At 34.8% G+C, this 17,856-nt stretch overlaps 1 protein-coding gene across 7 annotated transcripts in view; it reads left to right on the top strand.

Moving 5' to 3' along the window:
• The window catches only part of LOC125048614 (probable G-protein coupled receptor Mth-like 3), an 86,854-nt gene that overhangs the window by 29,935 nt on the left and 39,063 nt on the right, over positions 1-17,856 (top strand). For 5 of the 7 annotated variants that reach the window (XM_047647381.1, XM_047647377.1, XM_047647376.1 and 2 more), the window contains exons 2-4: positions 8,419-8,599; positions 9,615-9,806; positions 16,958-17,036. The exons of the other annotated variants lie outside the window; for them this stretch is intronic. In XM_047647381.1, coding sequence (XP_047503337.1) covers positions 8,419-8,599; positions 9,615-9,806; positions 16,958-17,036 — 452 coding nt within the window. The remainder of the gene's footprint in view (positions 1-8,418; positions 8,600-9,614; positions 9,807-16,957; positions 17,037-17,856) is intronic. 7 annotated transcript variants of the gene reach the window in all.

Here is a 17,856-nt window from a genome sequence, read left to right as displayed (position 1 = left end):
GAAGCTGCTTAATTTCTGTCTTCATGTTTATTAAACTTCCAGCCCAATTATGCTAAGATATTCGTGAGAATAAAACATCAGTACGTCATCTGAGTAGAGCAAAGGTATATACATATTGTTTTGTTTGCATTTTTTCCTTATTACATTTGCACTTGTTCGTTTTTTATTGGTTGTCAAGTCAAGTATAAATCATTAAAACATATCTTCATAATAAGTATTTATTTCATCCTCAAAATGTGCTGTTTCATCCAGCAAGCAATTACGTATTTTGTTACTTATATCGGATTAAAAGGGATTTAGGATAAGAAGTTACCATGGTTACCATTTTTAACAGAAAATGCCCAGATAAGACAAAACTAATGCGTATAATGCCGAATGTATTAAATAACAATAAGCCATATTTTTAATCAACCGTGAATAGTGAAGTCGTGTCGCATATGCCTTGTCCTACACCTGGAACAAATCCAAGACGTACTAGAGAAGGGACAGGTCTAAAGTACTCTTTGACCCATGTCAAAATCAAAGTCAAAATCATTTATTCATATGGGTAACACAATGTAAACTTATGAACGTCAAAAAAGAAAACATTAAGTGCTTCTACTAATTTCAAATTTACTGCCAGTTCTCAAATCAAGGGAGTGGAACGGAAGAGACGAACTCTTATTTTTTTCATGCATGTCATGGAAGTAGCAGAAGCGATAGATATGTCAGGACTGTAGAGGAGATCGGTGGTCTCTTCGGGAATGTATGACTAAATATTTTATACGAAAAGCGTATTCCTGATAATGCGACAGGGAATGTTCCAACAACGTCCGACTGAGCACGAACTACGACTTACGGTAGTCACGGTTGGCGAATTTTCGACTCTGAGTTTAATTCTAAGATCATCATATTATATGGGGGGAAATGCGTTACGCATACCCTTCCGCGGCACGGTTGACCTGGTGGGGAAGGGTTATGAAGGACTTGCTGTTGTGCATACCTACTAAAACCCCACGGCGCCACCAGCAATCGCCCGAGGCAGGACACGGTAACAGTGTAGCCTTGTCCGCATCCAGCCACGCGATCAGCCGTTAATATCACGGTCCACTACGCCCACGAATGATGTAGAATGGACTTTGGGGAGCGTTCAAGTATTACGTAACTAATTTTGGGAGGGGGGGTCCTTTTGTTAAACGTTACAATGCGGGGCGGGGATTGAATTACGCGTTATTTTTAATATTATTTTCGACTTTCCAGTACTTTACACCACGTAATGGTAACTTTTAGGTATAAAGAGTCACTGGGCGGTCACGAAACGTTTTACTATACTTGGGTACAGAAAAACGTTACGGCGCATTACATGGGGGGGGGTCAATAATCTTCAAAAATTGCGTGACGTAATACTTGAACGCTCCCTTGGCACAGCAAGGGCCTTTTACATCGGCCAATCAAGATCATCATATACCCTTATTTGCTATTAGACACTATAAATGATAATACGTAAAAAACTTGAAGTTTGTTTACGAGTATACTCGGAATCGTACGTCATGCGGCATGCGCCATCATTTTGCATAAAGAAGCGTTTTGGCGAGTTCTAGAAATTATGAATAATTAATATGATTTGGTAAATACCACAAGAAAAATAACAATTTGAATAGGTTTTTGAGTCACTAGTAAATAATCTTAAATGGTTTTTAGAATCCTTTCAAGCCCATATATGTATAATTAAGTATCATTATTGTTAATGACATACATTAATAACGTAACGCGCAGTTTTGTTGTGATAGTGCAATGAGATTTCCTTCCCGTTTTTATTCACCTAGCATACGTCATACCTAAACAATTCTAGTGCTGCAGAGAACAAAATGATTGCGAATTATAAGTTGATATCTTTATAGTCTATAAATAATAAAAATAAAAATGAGTGGCAGTACATGGTTTTTAGGTCTGGTCCTCAGATTTCTGTATGTGTTTCATGATCATTCATCAATCTAATAGGCAAGTAGGTGATCCTGTGCCTGACACACGCCGTCTTCTTCTTGGGTCTAAGGCAAGGTTTCCTCACGATGTTTTCCTTCACCGTTCGAAGGGATGTTAAATTGAAAGAAACTCCAATGGTGCATTACCTACCTACGACCCTAAAACCACTGAGCCAACAACTGCCCATTGAAGGATTTCCGAACCAATTCGACTCAGGATCCTTCAAGAACGGAGCGTACCTACCCATAAAAAGTCGGCAATGAAAATGCGAGTCCTCTGGCATTGTAAGTGTCTATTGGCGGCGGCCTCTTGCCTGTTTGCCCCCTGTTCTATAAAAAGATACCGTCTTTTACTCAATAAGAATCCTCGTAAGCAAATCAAATAACTGCTTAACAAAAAGCCTTAAATTATAAGCAATAATAATTTTAGCATCGGACTTCAGCCTAAGGATGTCATCAGTGTTACAATTTACAACACTTTGGGATTGTCACCCGCTGGTGGGATCAAGATCAATTTGTTATTTCTTAATGGTATAGTGTATAGTTTTATAAGATGTTTAGTTAACCTTTGGACTATGTGCTGTAAATAAATAAACTATAAAGAGTCTTTAATGCGACTTGTGCAGCTTGCCAGCCAGTGGACTGTGAGATGAGTGTTTAAATTTATAAGTATTAAGTGTCAGTAATATCTGTAAAGTATATGTTGTGTATGTATTAGCAAGGTGCACTTGGTAACTAAATAGAGGGTGAGAATTAAGAACGCTACTGAGTCCTACAGTTGTACCCTAGCACATAGTGAATATAAAAATTAGTGCGGGATGTCTGCAAAGTTCAAAGTGGTGGAATTTTCTCAAAGCTATGGGGCAGGCTCACCACAATAATCAAGGGCTTGAAGGAGGCTTCGCCACTTTGACATGAAGCAAGAAATTAGAAGACAGCAATATTCAAATCTGATTTGTTTATAAAACAACATCTTCAATATAGGGTGTTTCAACGCCGATTTTAAACTTTAAATACAAAATTCGTAACCCGCGGAACTAGCGGGTCGATCGGTGACGAGTTCGGATTTTTTTATCGCTATTTCCTACTTATTTCCTATTTATTTCTGTTTGTTTCTTGTAAAACTTCTCTCGTGAGCTGTAGGGGTATCTCGCACCTTCAGCTGTTAATTGTCAGCTGTCAATGTTCAAATATGAACACCACTGAAAACGTCGGAGTATATCAAGTAATTTCATAATATTTTATCATAAGGAAAATTGCCATACAACTTATTATTCTCACACAACCCCTATTGCGTTGGTATCATGTCAATATTAAAATTACGAACATCAATTTATCATGTTGAGCCAATTTTAACAATTTCCTTGTGCTCTTTACAATAATGGCAAGCCCGTAATTTGTGCTTTAACTTGCGTCCTTACAAGCAATGCGTAAAGCGAATTGAAAGCCTTTAAATTCTTAAGAGAATAATAGCTCCTGATTTACGATCACGCGTAGATCTAATGATAGATATTGACTAGAGGATGAACTAGAGAGACTATAGGATAGAATTTCCATAGAGCAGTCTCAATTTATCAATATATATTTAAAGATCTTTTGGGAATTGGATTCGGATGTGATAAGTATGGGAATTAAAAGAGTTCAATTCCAGTCAATTGGGTTAATTAATGATTCAGTATTGAGTTTGGTCAGGGTAGTATTGAACTAATATCTTAATCAAAATGAATGAGATTATATGAAACATACGTTTCAAGATTCAAGTTTCAACTAATACAAGAAAACAAAATATAAATGTATATAAAAAAAAGTTCGAAGGTTTTGTTGCACAACTGTCCTCTTGTACAGCCAGCTTGTCCTCCTCCAGCTGTTTCCAGTGCCTTCTATCCCTGGCAAGTCTTTGCCACAGAGGACCAGTGGCTTTTTTAAAGTCATCAGCCCACCGCGCACCTGGTCTTCCTCTCTTTCGCTTGGTGTTGTAGCGAGGTGTCCATTGGGTGACTTTTTTCGACCATTTTGCTCTCTGGCCTCTGAGCAGGTGTCCATCTCCATTTAAGCCTTTTGATGAAATATAGGTACGGATACGTAATACGTTAGATCATTAGTCCACTTTTTTATTTATTAATTTTTCAGAGTAATATCATAAAATCATGATATATTACATTAGAAAACCACTGTATTTATATTAATGTAACCGTAGCAGTCTTGTTTAGGAGCATCACAAATGGATATAAAACCAGTTTTTCAACTTACTTTTTATGTTGGTTAGGTACAACTGACTGGCTATCTAACAACTGACTGGGTAGTCCATAAATATTAAGGCCGATTTACATTATCTTAGTGTTTAGGAGAGTGCTTTAGTACAACTTGAAAGGCAAGTTCTTTAGCGTAGCGTTTACTAAAGCAAGTAGCGTTTACATGTTTCAACTAAAGTACTATCCTAAAGCGCTCTCCTAAACACTAAGATAATGTAAATCGGCCTTTAGCAGCGTTAGCAAATACCTCAACGTCCTCTAGGCATAGACATTGTTTGCTCTCGATGTATAGAGCCGAACTTGAGTGACAGCTCGGGTCTGTAGGTTATTCTCAACTCGTCGTATGTCATCTCGAAAAAAGCGAAAAAGAAAACATTTATTTACTCTTTCTGTTATGGGTAGTATTTTGCAGTGTTTAACTACAATGGCACGAACAAAAATGTTATAGGATATATATCTTAAAATAAAATCATGCATTTATAAACGAGTACCTACGACGCATATGCTTTTATACAAACACATTTAAAGCTTTAAATCAACGAATGTCTGTTGTTGATAAAGTTGAAGACTTCCAGGTACTCTAAGATTATCTTCCAATTTGGCATGCGAACTGGTTAGTGTTTGGTGGGAGAAAGTTTGTTTTGGAAATTAGGAAAATACCAAAAACTGTTTCTATCAAAGCGAATTTAACTCCTGCCTACTGCAACCGGGAATTTATTGAATACTTTTGAAAATTTAAGCGCTGCAGTGTTGGCCTAGTGGCTTCAGCGTGCGACTCTCATCCCTGAGGTCGTAGGTTCGATCCCCGGCTGTGCACCAATGGACTTTCTTTCTATGTGCACATTTAACATTCGCTCGAGTGGTGAAGGAAAACATCATGTGGAAACCGAAGACCATAAAGTCGACCTAAAAAGTCGATGGCATGTGTCAGACACAGGAGGCTGATAACCTACTTGCCTATTAGATTAAAAAGAATGATCATGAAACAGATTTAGAAATCTGAGGCCAAGACCTAAACCGGTTGTAGCGCCACTGATTTATTTTATTTTTGGATAATGTCTAAAGGTGAAATAATTTTTAAAATCGTACCAGTAGTTTTTGTTCTAAGCTTTGTACAGATTTTTTTTGAAGATGATATAAAGGTTAAACAATAATTATTGTTGCGGTTTAAAAGTCTTAGACCTTGCCTAAGCTTTATTTTTAATTAGGACTGCTATAAGAATACAATCAGAAAATCTTAATATTAATTTGAACTTAATTTATTCATAATAATTATAATTAACTTGCAAGAATATGATACAAAAATGTTTAGTAGTACAATCTAAAGTTCGTATATTCTGCCACACATAATGGCGTGTAAATTTGTCTTAGAAGAAATTTTACATACATTTTAAGTGATATTATTTCACGTAAATAATAATTAATGGAATAATAACTTTTTCCAAAAGTAGTACATTAGTCGATTTTTAAAAACTCTAGTAGGAAGATCTTTTAAGGTTTTTGGTAAATTATTATAAATCCTGATTGCCATACAAAAGGTGTTTTTCCTATACAATTCCAAATTAATTTTTGGCACAGCCAATTTCTACCCATGTCAACTTCGACAGATTTTTTCCGGTTAATATAAAAATATTTATGTTTTCGTGATCGAACATTTCAAATATGACCTTATTAAACAAAGGTCAAGGTCAACTATCAAGATAGTTTGCTCCACTACATTATTTTTGAGCCTTAAACACCCTATTTACTTCGACTGAATTTCCCTAAACTACAATTCCATGTCTAAGTATAGATACAATTAATAAATCAGTATTATTATACTGTTTTAACTGTAAGAAAACTGCTATCTGCCTTGATTCATCGAAGCGTAACCACAATTTGACAGAAAGAGACAAAAGAGCTAAAATTACTTACTTTTTATGGATAAAGTCTGTAGGTGGCAAGTGTAATTAATTATAAGTGTTATTTACATTTATATCAGGATGGAGCACTAACTGTTTTATTTCCATGATGATTTTATGCTATAAATAAAACGAATAATAATCTATATGTATAAAAATGAAACCCGTTTTCCGTTGTCACGACATAACATGAAAACGGCTTGACCGATTTGTCTGATTCTTTTTTTATAATATTCCTTGAAGTACGAGGATGGTTCTTACGGAGAGAAAAATAAAGAAAAATTGAATGGAAACGTCTAAAAACAATTTTCTATATTCCCATACAAAATATTCGTAATAATATTTAAAGGCAATTTGAACTTTAATACCATATCATAAAGTTCAAGTGTTAGTGGAGGGGTTCCGGGAAGGTACTTTTTTATTTTTTGACATAATGTATATTTTTTTGTCTTATGAACTTTCTTTTTCTTATCTTACTAGCTAGACCGGTGTCCCGAATAGCAGAATAAGTATTAAAAAAAAATAAAGAATCGACTGTTAGGCGGTACGATGTTCGCCAGGCCAGCTAGTTAATTATAAGTGTTATTTACATTTATATCAGGATGGAGCACTAACTATTTTATTTCCATGATGATTTTATGCTATAAATAAAACGAATAATAATAATTACATTAAAAGTAATTTGTATGCTCTGTGTAACGAGTCGAAGTCTTAGTACGTAATAACAATGCTTTATATCTTTATATTTATTCACGGGAAACCAATTGTTTTTATTCGATAAATTGTTATGTAATTGTTTTGTTTAAAGCCGGGTCCAGACGAGTGTAACGTGTAATGTAATCCACCGTGTAATGTAACACGAATTCTACGTGTGGACGGCACTACGAGCATTACATGTAACGCTCGCGCGGCGCTCGGGGTTGATCCATCGGCTGTCGGTTTTTAGCGCGAACACAAAGACGTTCGCAGTGCTCGTTTGGACGGCGTTCGTGACGGTTGTGTCGTATGTACGTTCAAGATGTGGAGTGACGAACAATCGCTTGAACTTATTAGTTTGTATCAAGAAAAACCTGTTATTTGGGATCCAAAAAACCCGCAATATTATTAAAAAAATCTGAAACACGATGCTTGGAGTGATATTGCTCATTCGTTGGAAAGAGATGTAGAAGAATGCAAAAACAAAATGATTAGTTTGCTTGCTTGAAAGAAGATCTTCTTTTATAAAAATTAGTTTTCCACCATCGACGCTTCCGACTTTTGCGGTCTTCAGTTAGTAAATACATGAAAATAAAAGCCGCACCAGCTATCACGACCTTCCTATTCGGCATGTTCGTAGCAACTGAGTGGAAACAGCTTTTGAAATATTTTCGCGTTCACAATTCGCTTTGAGTTCGTGTGCCGTCCACACTGTTGATGCTAAATTACACGTAATCTTACATTACACGTTACACTCGTCTGGACCCGGCTTAAGACAAAAATCGTGACTAGCTGTGACAGCACATGGCACGTTTTAGAAAAACCTGTGAACAATAGTTGTTTTTTCAAAAATAAATTCAATGTTGTATTTTCAGTGGGTCGATTCGTGTCAAAATATTTGGCTTCATCACTACATAGTATAAAACAAAGTCGCTTTCTCTGTCCCTATGTCCCTTTGTATACTTAAATCTTTGAAACTACACAACGGATTTTGATGCGGTTTTTTTTAATAGATAGAGTGATTCAAGAGGAAGGTTTATATGTATAATAATATCCATTAAATAGTGAAGAAGTACTGTTATCTTTGAGGTTTCTAATGTGATGTCGTAAATAATTACATTTTTTCCGCTTACATTGCAAACGCAGGCTGAACCCTACGAGTTTTATCAAAATAATGTACTAAGTATTGTACACATTGAAAAGGTCTACAGAAAAGTCCGTGATGGTATATGTCTATCTCTTATGGATAACCCACAATAACTTTTTTTGTCATTTACTTTTTACGACAAATAATGGCTAATTTTCGAAGCGATTTTAACCAATACAGCATTAATCCTTAACCAATTAAATACCTTTGAATACATTGTTCATTTAATATAGATCTATATGGCCCTTTACAGCATATCATATAAATGAATATTTCGAAGATATTACAAATTTAAAAATTGCGGGACGCAGCGCGTCGGAGGCCGCGGTTCTCCCTATACTTTATAGCACTTTGAATTTAGCATCAGCATTGCATCCGTGCGAAGCCGGGGCGGGTCGCTAGTTAAGAATAAAATAAGCTCGAAGAACAATTTTACATTTATATTATTATGATGTTCCCAGGATGGAAAGCTGTATGTGGAAATCCCGACCAGTGTGAAACCATGGACTGTTTTCACTCCAGATATGTATTGTATCGACAGTTTCGTGAGTGAGGTAGAAGGAAAACAAATTAGCAGATTAGACGCATTAGTTTGCTTTGATCCGCAGCCAGATGAAGAGAATTACATTCCAGGAATAATATGTAAGTTATCCAGCTCGCTTTCCCTACATTTAGTTTCATAAATTTAGTTTGATTGGTCTAAGCGCATTGAAAACCAATCTATAGAATTTTGTTTGAAGTATGCAGCTTGCGATTCACATCATAAGTCTATTTCACTCATTGATATACAAAAAACCCAAGATGCACACTCAACGTCTAAAAACGTCCTCAAAAAATGAGCGCAACATTCTAAATTGTGCGCTCATTTCAAATAGTCTCGCGTCTAATAAGTGGAGTCGATGTTATTTATTTGTGTTTTTTTTTATAAATAAATTTATGTACTTTTGAACTTTTTTGTGTGTAGTTTTTGACAAATATATTTACGCTATATAAAGTGTAGGTCAGGAGGTAGCCAATTTAACTTTTTTTTTTAATTTAAAGAAAAAACCGGATTAATGTTATGTATTATTATAAATTTACAACTATTTAACATCCAACACCTTTTGTCTTCAGTCACCGTGACCACGCACGCTGTAAAGTCGGATAATTTTAAAATTATGTTAAATAGTTGTAAATAAAAAAGTCATGATCGACTCCACTCAATACCTTGTCCTACCGACCACTGTCGGTCGTAAAATTTTATTGCTTTAAGTACGTATACACTGCGTTGTAATAACAACTTTAAGCAATTCGCGTAAGGTTGATTTTGCAATAATATATGCTTGTAACATATACTGTTATAGACATACTGTTATAGAAAGGGACAGAAATAGTGTTTCGGGACACTTTCGAGCGTTACTTTTATTCGAGACTGTGCATCTTGGGTTTATTGTATATCAATGATTTCACTGTTATTTTCTATGAATCTTCTTGTGCTTCCTGAAACCTGAGAAATATAATGTTTTGACGACCCCACTCTCTTCCATTATTCACGCTAACTACAAGATATGATTTAGTTTAAAACAAACACTTTTTTCCATAAAAGAGAAAGCCAATACACATTTTGGAGTCTGTTCTATTTAAAAAAAGGAATTTATATTGAATTATTTTGTTGCAGGTATGTTGATATCATGCGTGTTCATCATCGTCACTGTGGCGGTATACTACTGCCTTCCAGAGCTATGCAACCTTCACGGAAAGGTTCTTATAGCCTATCTCCTTAGTCTTTTCGTTGGCTTCATCTTCCTCTCGACCATGCAGATTCTTCTCAGCATAGATAACATTTCCCGGGAATACTGTATGACGTTTAGTAAGTATTTTTAAAATTTTTAACTCCATTTCGCTTGTTGAAAGCAATGTCATACTTAACGAGTGACGTATTATAATTAATAAAAAAAGAGACGAATCCATTGTGGTATTGTGTGTTTTGACGACTCATTGGTCTAGTGGTTAGTACCCCTGACTGCGAATCCATGGGTCCCGGGTTCGATCCCCGGTTGAGACGAACATCGATGTGGTGAGCAATTGGTGTTGTGCTTAGGTCTTGGGTGTTTAAATATGTATTTATATGTCTATCTATCTATAATATGTATGTATATCCGTTGCCTAGTACCCATAACACAAGCTTCACCAGCTTAGCATGGGACAAGGCCAATTGGTGTGAATTATCTTAAAAAAAAATAATAATAAGTGGCCTTAAAGACTCGTGAGCTTTCTGGCATTGAGAGTGTCCATGAGTTTCAGAATTAATATCAACTGAGCCTTCTGCTCGTTTGTTCCTGTTCTATAGGGCTTTAACCTTTGAGTGATTATAGTTTGGTTAGTACGTCAACCAGTAAGTGACCATGAGTCATAAGTCCTGTAATGGTACAACGAGTAGATAATTATCATATAATTTCACCATGTTATCACTTCCTTGGCTTGGCTTTGAGTTTGTTATATGAAACGTTGGTACTTGCAACACAGCGCCATCTATTAAAATTGTGACTACCAATTAATAAACAAATATTTTGCAATAAAATAATATTGCGGGTATAAATTGAGATGTAAGCTATCCTATCTTTTAAGTTGGATCAAACTACACACTGTGTGCAAATTTGATTGAAATCGGTTCCGTAGTTTAGGAGTCCATCGCGGACAAACAACGTGACACGTAATTTATATAATATATTAAGATTAACATTTTGTATGCATTGCTGATTACATAAGACAAAGAATAAGACAATAGATAATAATGTCAAGTGGATATCTTTGTTGGTAGTCTAGATACACTGAAAAAGGCATTCGCACTTGTTTGACAAATTGAACGACAATCCTTTCGTTTTTAAACTAAACAAGTCTAAAAATTTCTCCATGCTAATTTTAATCTAAAATGCATGATAAAAACTAACAGGTAATTATAGAGACTGTCGTTATGGAGTTTCAGACATTCCTGCGTAGAAATTTTTAATTCAGAAATAATGTGGGTACTCCACATAATAAATGAATTTCTTTTATTACTTGACCTCGCCCCTGTTTAATGTTGTTTTTAGTATGTGCGTGTCAACAGTTTTTATTCTAATTGAATGACAATGTTTATAATAAGAAATCAGAACCTTTTGTTTTGTTTGTTAAATGTTCTCTTTTCTCTTTGTGAAAACTCTTGGTTTCTATTTAATATACAGGGGTATAGATAGGAATGTTAGATAATTTTAGTATGATCGTTCTAACAACGTTACATAAGTTATCAAAACTTTGTATTAAATGCCACCGCACCGTATATTTTAAAATTCTACAAACCAGTAATATCTGAGATTGATAAGGTGGGTTAGCGGTTTTATCGCTTTCTAGCGATCTCTTTCTAGCAATCGTTATAAAGAAAAATGAAATAGGATAAATGCAAGAAGTGCAAAACTACAATTAATAATAAATAAAGATACAAAGAACAAAACAAATATAGTTAATGAATATGCCATATGTTATCTATGGTAGGTACATTTAAAAATGTCGACTTTGATCCGATAATTCTAATTTCATACTTCGGGTTCTACATGTATATGTTCTTCAAAGAATTTTTCGGTATTTTTATTGACTCCATCTCACATTAATAACGAACAAACTCATATGATTTATTTGATTTGGCATCTAGAAAATTCTAAATGTTTTGAGTACATTTAAGAGTATTGTTCACAGTATCAATAATCTAAAAATGTATTGCGTATACAATCAAATCATTTCTTGTGTCCATTTCACACCATTATTTGTACAGTGTACACGTGTATTTCTTTCCTTTTTCTACCATAATTTCATAAGTGTTTGATTGTCCTCATGGTGAAGTGGGTGATGTTTGCATGCATAAAATACAATAAAAACCGACAATCATTTTTTCATAGACTTATAAAAGGTACAATAATAAAAAGGGTCTAAATTTACTGCCAGTTCCCAAGTCATGGGCGTAGAGCGGGCGAGAAGAACTTCACTCCTCCAAAATTCCTTGGATACAGAGTTTTCAATATGAATAACATTTAGATTTCATGCTTATACCAAAGATTAAGTAATGTCCTACACCAGGGAGATCGCGTATATTGTATTTTCCTTAATGAATTCCATTTGTGACTCAGAATAATTCCTGCATATCAATTAGTAAGTTTTAGATCACAATGCACGTAGCACAAGCTATTTGTTCTTATGTTATATCATGACTAGCATATTTTAAAAATAAACCACCTTTTTAGTTTGAAAACGTTGTGATAAATTATCGAAATTTTACATTATTATTAAGAGTTGTGGTAAAAAAATAATCATTCAAAATTAATTTATTAGGTAACACAATGTACACTTATCGCCAATAAAGAAATACATATTAAATGCTAAATGTAGAAGCAATTACAGTTACTGCCAGTTCTCAAATTATTGACGTACAACGGACGAGAAGAACTGGCAATAAACTCTCCGCACTCTTTTTTGTTTATATCCTAAGAGAACTTTTAGCCTAGAGGCGTCGTACGTTCAAAGCCCTGCTGTACAGCAATGGATTTTCTTTCTATGTACATTTAACACTTGGACGATGAAGAAAAATATCTTGAGGAAAATTACATACCTTCGACCCAAAAGTCGACCCCCTACTTGCCTAGTAGAAAATATAATAGATCAATGGTATCATGTGTGACGTTCGTTCGGTGTCATGTTTTAGGTACTCAATTTTAAAACTCGTACGTTTATTATATTTAAAATGTTTACGACTTCAAATTGGAAAATTGGAAAAATAAGATGAGATTTTTATTTTTAGATTTAAGGTACAGAAACAAAACAGATTGGTTAAATACATACAGTTATTACATAGTCGGATACACACAGATGGATGAAGAGAAGGGATTTAAAATTCTAATAGGTCTCATAGAGAATTTAAAATCCATTTAACGAACGCACACAGGTGAACATTATACATATACAATAGCCCTTACAGATAGTCATTATATATCTGTAATACTAACAAAATAGTTAGTGTTACTAACCACTGTACTGTTTTCCTAGTAGTAGGTCGAGTATGATAAAATTAGGCATGAATGTTTTCGATTACTGCGAATCTATGCTAATGTTATAGGGAAAAATTGGTTCTGTTCGACAGAACACGATTTCTGAGTAAAGCCAAGATTGAAAGCGTTAGCAACCGTTTAGTAGGTAAATATGACACGTTCATATTAATTTACAAATAATCGACTCGATAAATGTTGTGTTCAAAGCGGTTTACGTAATTTCCGAAGCATGAAGGACGACAACTAAGATGGCATGATAATTTAATGACTACGCGAGATTACAAGTGTTGCTATTGTGTAATTTTTTTTTTGTATGGCTCTGGCACGGTTTGTGCATTAGCCAGCGTCAAGTATAGGATTTTTTTATAATTCGTGCTAGTCTTTAGAAATTCTACCGTGTCCTCCATGTGCGGTTGAGGCACTCGCCCGGTACCGCACAACCCTCCCAAAGGCCGAGAACAAATTTAAATTAAATTAAAACTTGCCCTCGAACCGGGAATCGAACCCGGTACCCCTCACCTAACTGCCTGTGGTAAGACTTACTCAAATAAGTAAGTACTAAATACTAAGAAACCTCCAATTGCAGGCAACACTAAAAGCTCAAAAGTATGCAAATTATTCTGATGAAATCGGTTTTACAAAATTATAGTTATTTGATTAAGACAAACGTGTTCATAGACACTGAAGTATTTCCGAACCAATTCGACTAAAAGTCTTGAAAAGTGCGTACCAATTCTTCCAAAAGGCCAGTAACGCACTCGCGAGCCCTCTGGCATTGGGAATGTCCATGAGCGGCAGTATCACTTAACATCAGGTGAGCCTCCTGCCCGTTTGCCCCCCGTTCTACAAAAAAAAATACCGGTAACGCACTTGCGAGCCTCTTCGCGATGTGAATGTCCATGGGTATCTTCAATCGTTTACAGACGATATAACTATTTTTTTGCCGTCCACATACACCTCAATGCCAGAGGGCTCGGGAGTGCATTGCCGGCCTTTTAAGAGTTCATACGCTCGTTTTTTGAAGGACCCTAAGTCGAATTGGTTCGGAAATACTTCAGTGGGCAGCTGGTTCAGTTGTGGAACGACGGACATCAAGGTGATACGGGTGGAATTTTGTATTCTGCCTTAAGAGCGCCCTTCCCCGTCCGACGAACGTCAACGTGAGCATGGCCAAAAAGCTTGTTGTTTCATCCAGCGCAATGTCAGCAAGTGAGAACGCGATAACATTGAAAGAAAAATAGTGTGCGGAAATTTCATAAAACATGTTCCAAGAAATACGTGTTTTTTCGTAAGCCTTAGAAGATTATAAAAAAAAAGTTTTACATTTAGAAACTCCATTACATTTGCAAGGTTTCTATGCAAATATTTCTTTCCGGTTACAATTAATGAGTACAATTTAAACGCCCAAACTTCATAAATAAATTTGTGTAAAAAGGCTGATTTTGGAGGTTTGTACTGAATTTGTTTCTTAAAATTTTGATTTCGCGTTTTAATAGAAACCTAGATATAGTGCACAAGGTGCCTATTAGTTCATAAGTTTCAAAGAAATATCTGTTACAACGCTATAATCACGTACGAGCGTTTGTATGAAAAGATAGACGGGTTGGCCGCTCTTAACGTCCGATAATGAAACTCAGCTGCAGGTATACTTTAAACTTAAACTACGCAGATTTAATGCGGATTATATGTACCTATCTAAAATGCTAGATGGTATAAAAAAATTGAATTGAATTGGGCCTGGAAAACGCATAGCATCTTTCACGCGGTAAAATTTGTTTATAATACAAAAGTAGAACAACACATAACACTATTACTTTTTTAGCGAACGTTTAATAAACAAATCTAAACTCCGATGTTTAGAAAACAGATCTAAAATTAAAAACAATGATTCGCATTTTGAGTCTGAACTTTCAAAACGTACCTTCATAGCCCAACGCTTTCTCTCATTCAGAGGCCCTTTCTTTAACCACTTTATTAAAAACAATATTTTTACTAACAATTATAAACTCACATTACATAGGTACATTCACTGACAATCTTCGACAACATCATCTCAACATGTCCTATGATGAAAACATTGACTGATTGATTATTATCAAGTACCGTTAACATGTCAAAAGGAGGAGACAGGCTGCCCACGACACATGGAATCCTAGTCTGGGGGTATATTGTGTATAATAAAGATTTTTCTTTCTTTAAAAAAAGAAATGAACATGCATACTATATCTATCAGGGCTGCTCTGGGAAGAACAGTGATGTACACTACAAGGAGGTTGTTATAGTTGATAAAAATATTTATATTTTCACCAGTGCGATAAAATTAAGTGTTCCATTCGGCAATTAATAAACCAACAAATAGATTTTTGAAGAAGATTATTTACTTAAAAATGGAGGGATAAAAGATGGACATTTAGAACAACAAAATCGACTGGACCTACTGGAAAGAGATACATAGGACGACAAAAGAAAAGATGATGACGTAATAGAACTAGCGGGCAAAAACTGGATGAATAGTGCTAAAGAGAAATGGAAAAATATGAACCCTATAAATAGGACCCCAAAAGGGGCCCTACCTAACTAGAACACTAACAACTAACCATAGTGAAAGTAACAAAGAAATGTAAACTAAACAATTATTGTATGGATTAATTATTACAGCTTTAATAATAATTTACTTTAAATTACTTTAAGTCAAAATTTTCAAGACCATAACGAATGAATTGACCCATCAGTAAAGTGTTAACAAAAATAACTAGAATTACGAAATTTAACGGCTTGGACGCGCCTTGGATGTTTACGGTCGTTTCACAATAAATTGATGACATTCGGAATATTTTTCTCAGATTTTTCGATGTTAAGGTTAAAATTAGAACTCATTCTGCTGCGATGATCCCTGGAATTGGGATTTTGTTCGAAATAGTTCTTATGGTATGCCGAGGATGCTCGTGTGGGCATATGGCGTTTGTCTGCGCTGGTATTCGGCGATATATACCGTCCTATGTGACCTATGTGATACCGTCTTGTAGTTTTTAATATTATATTTCCAATACACAAATAAACAGTATTTACCTACATAGTAATAATATTAAAAAATTGATAAATAGAAATTAAAACAAATTTAAAAAGTTTACTTCCTGTGGCAATGTACATTACGTTTCCTTGCTGTATTTGTTGAGCGAGGAAAACACCAGCTCTGGGGTCACCAATACTATCTACCAAGCGCCCACTAAAATCTTTTATTAGTGTCTGTGCACTTGAATGCCCAAGAATCTCTACTCCAAAGGAAACAAAATTAAAGTTGGAGTCTTAAATGTATTTGAGCCACTCCCGTATCTCAAAATCCAATAAATTTTAACGTAAAGTAGTTAGACGGCGCTAAGTCGTTCTGAATCCTTAATAGGAACAAATAAACATAATTAACTCAGACAAAACATGAACAATGAACGATAAAACTTAATATAGAAACAAAGATGTCCAGCTTAATAGCAAGTTAATTTGGCGTCACGCAGTAACGTACTGTTGTGGACACTCCATGTGACGATAGGACATTCACTTACACTTGTATAATATATTTCACTCAGTCGAAGGCCTGAGTTTTTAAATTTACCAGCTAAAGTCAGTTATCAATTTTTAAATAACGAGGATGTTTCGATTATCATATAAATATGCGGGCAGAAAAATTGTATGCTAAGTCATTGCTATCGCGCAGTTCTAATTTCTATATAACCAAAGTACCTCCTTTGAAAACAAAATAGGGCATTATTTATTTCCATTGCTAGATTTGTGACTATATATGTGTCTGTATCTTTTTATACAACTTTAGATTATACACGATGTTTTCCTTTACTGATTATATAATAGTTATATAATCAAAGATTAAAGTTATTCTCGATAGTACTCGGCCACTATCTCTCATAAATTAACAGTATATTATTTTCTATTCCAGCCTTTATCATCTACTACTTCATCCTGGCAGCATTTTTCTGGTTAAATGTCATGTCTTTCGACATCTGGTGGACGTTCAGGTACGCACATTAGTTTTAGCTAAAAGAGTTGTTTTCGAATTTCAAAATTATATGGCATTCAATCTTGTTAGCAATCTATTGTCACTTATAATACCACAAGAGTCGTCATGACGACTTATAGTCGTCGACTATATTAATTGTTTGCAACGAACCTATCGGGAAATACCCGATAATTTTGAAGCTCGTGTGGTATTCGGGGGATTATTTTTCCGACCCAAATGTCGGCCAATAGAATTGCACCATGAGACGAAATGTACAGTTAACAAATAAGAATTTCATAATGAATAAAACAACTACTTAATACTTTTCTTGAAGCAACGACCAGAGAAAATTTTCACAAAAAAATTTCAGTATAATACCATGTAGGTTGTACCACGTGACGTGGAATGGTGCAATTCTATTGGCCGATATTTGGGTCGGAAAAATAATCATTAATATTTTTTAAAGGGAATGGCTCTTTAATTAGAAATATTATATCATTGACTCTAGTCTCTAGGATATTCGTTTTGTGCGATGACCAGTAAACTTCGTTACATTTCAGTGCAGTAGCACTTAGTACATATTTTGTAGGTGTTTTGTGCTTTAAATGCTTTATGACTTATGACTAGATTTGTGTGTTATTTGTTAAATAACTTGTATTTATCATACATTGTTGTTGTTCTTTTGTAATCTTTTATGTTGATTTTCTCATTTTATGTTGGTAACTATTTATAATAATAGTCGGTGCAAAAGGAATAATATATAAATGTTTCTGAGTAAAAAAATGTTTAAAGTTGTAACAGAAATAAATTATCTATAATATAAATATTATATATAAATA

The sequence above is a fragment of the Pieris napi genome, chromosome 4, assembly GCF_905475465.1.
Source record: "Pieris napi chromosome 4, ilPieNapi1.2, whole genome shotgun sequence".
NCBI lineage: Eukaryota > Metazoa > Arthropoda > Insecta > Lepidoptera > Pieridae > Pieris > Pieris napi.
The sequence above is the reverse complement of the archived record's forward strand: the minus strand, read 5'-3'. Positions and strand labels throughout refer to the sequence as shown.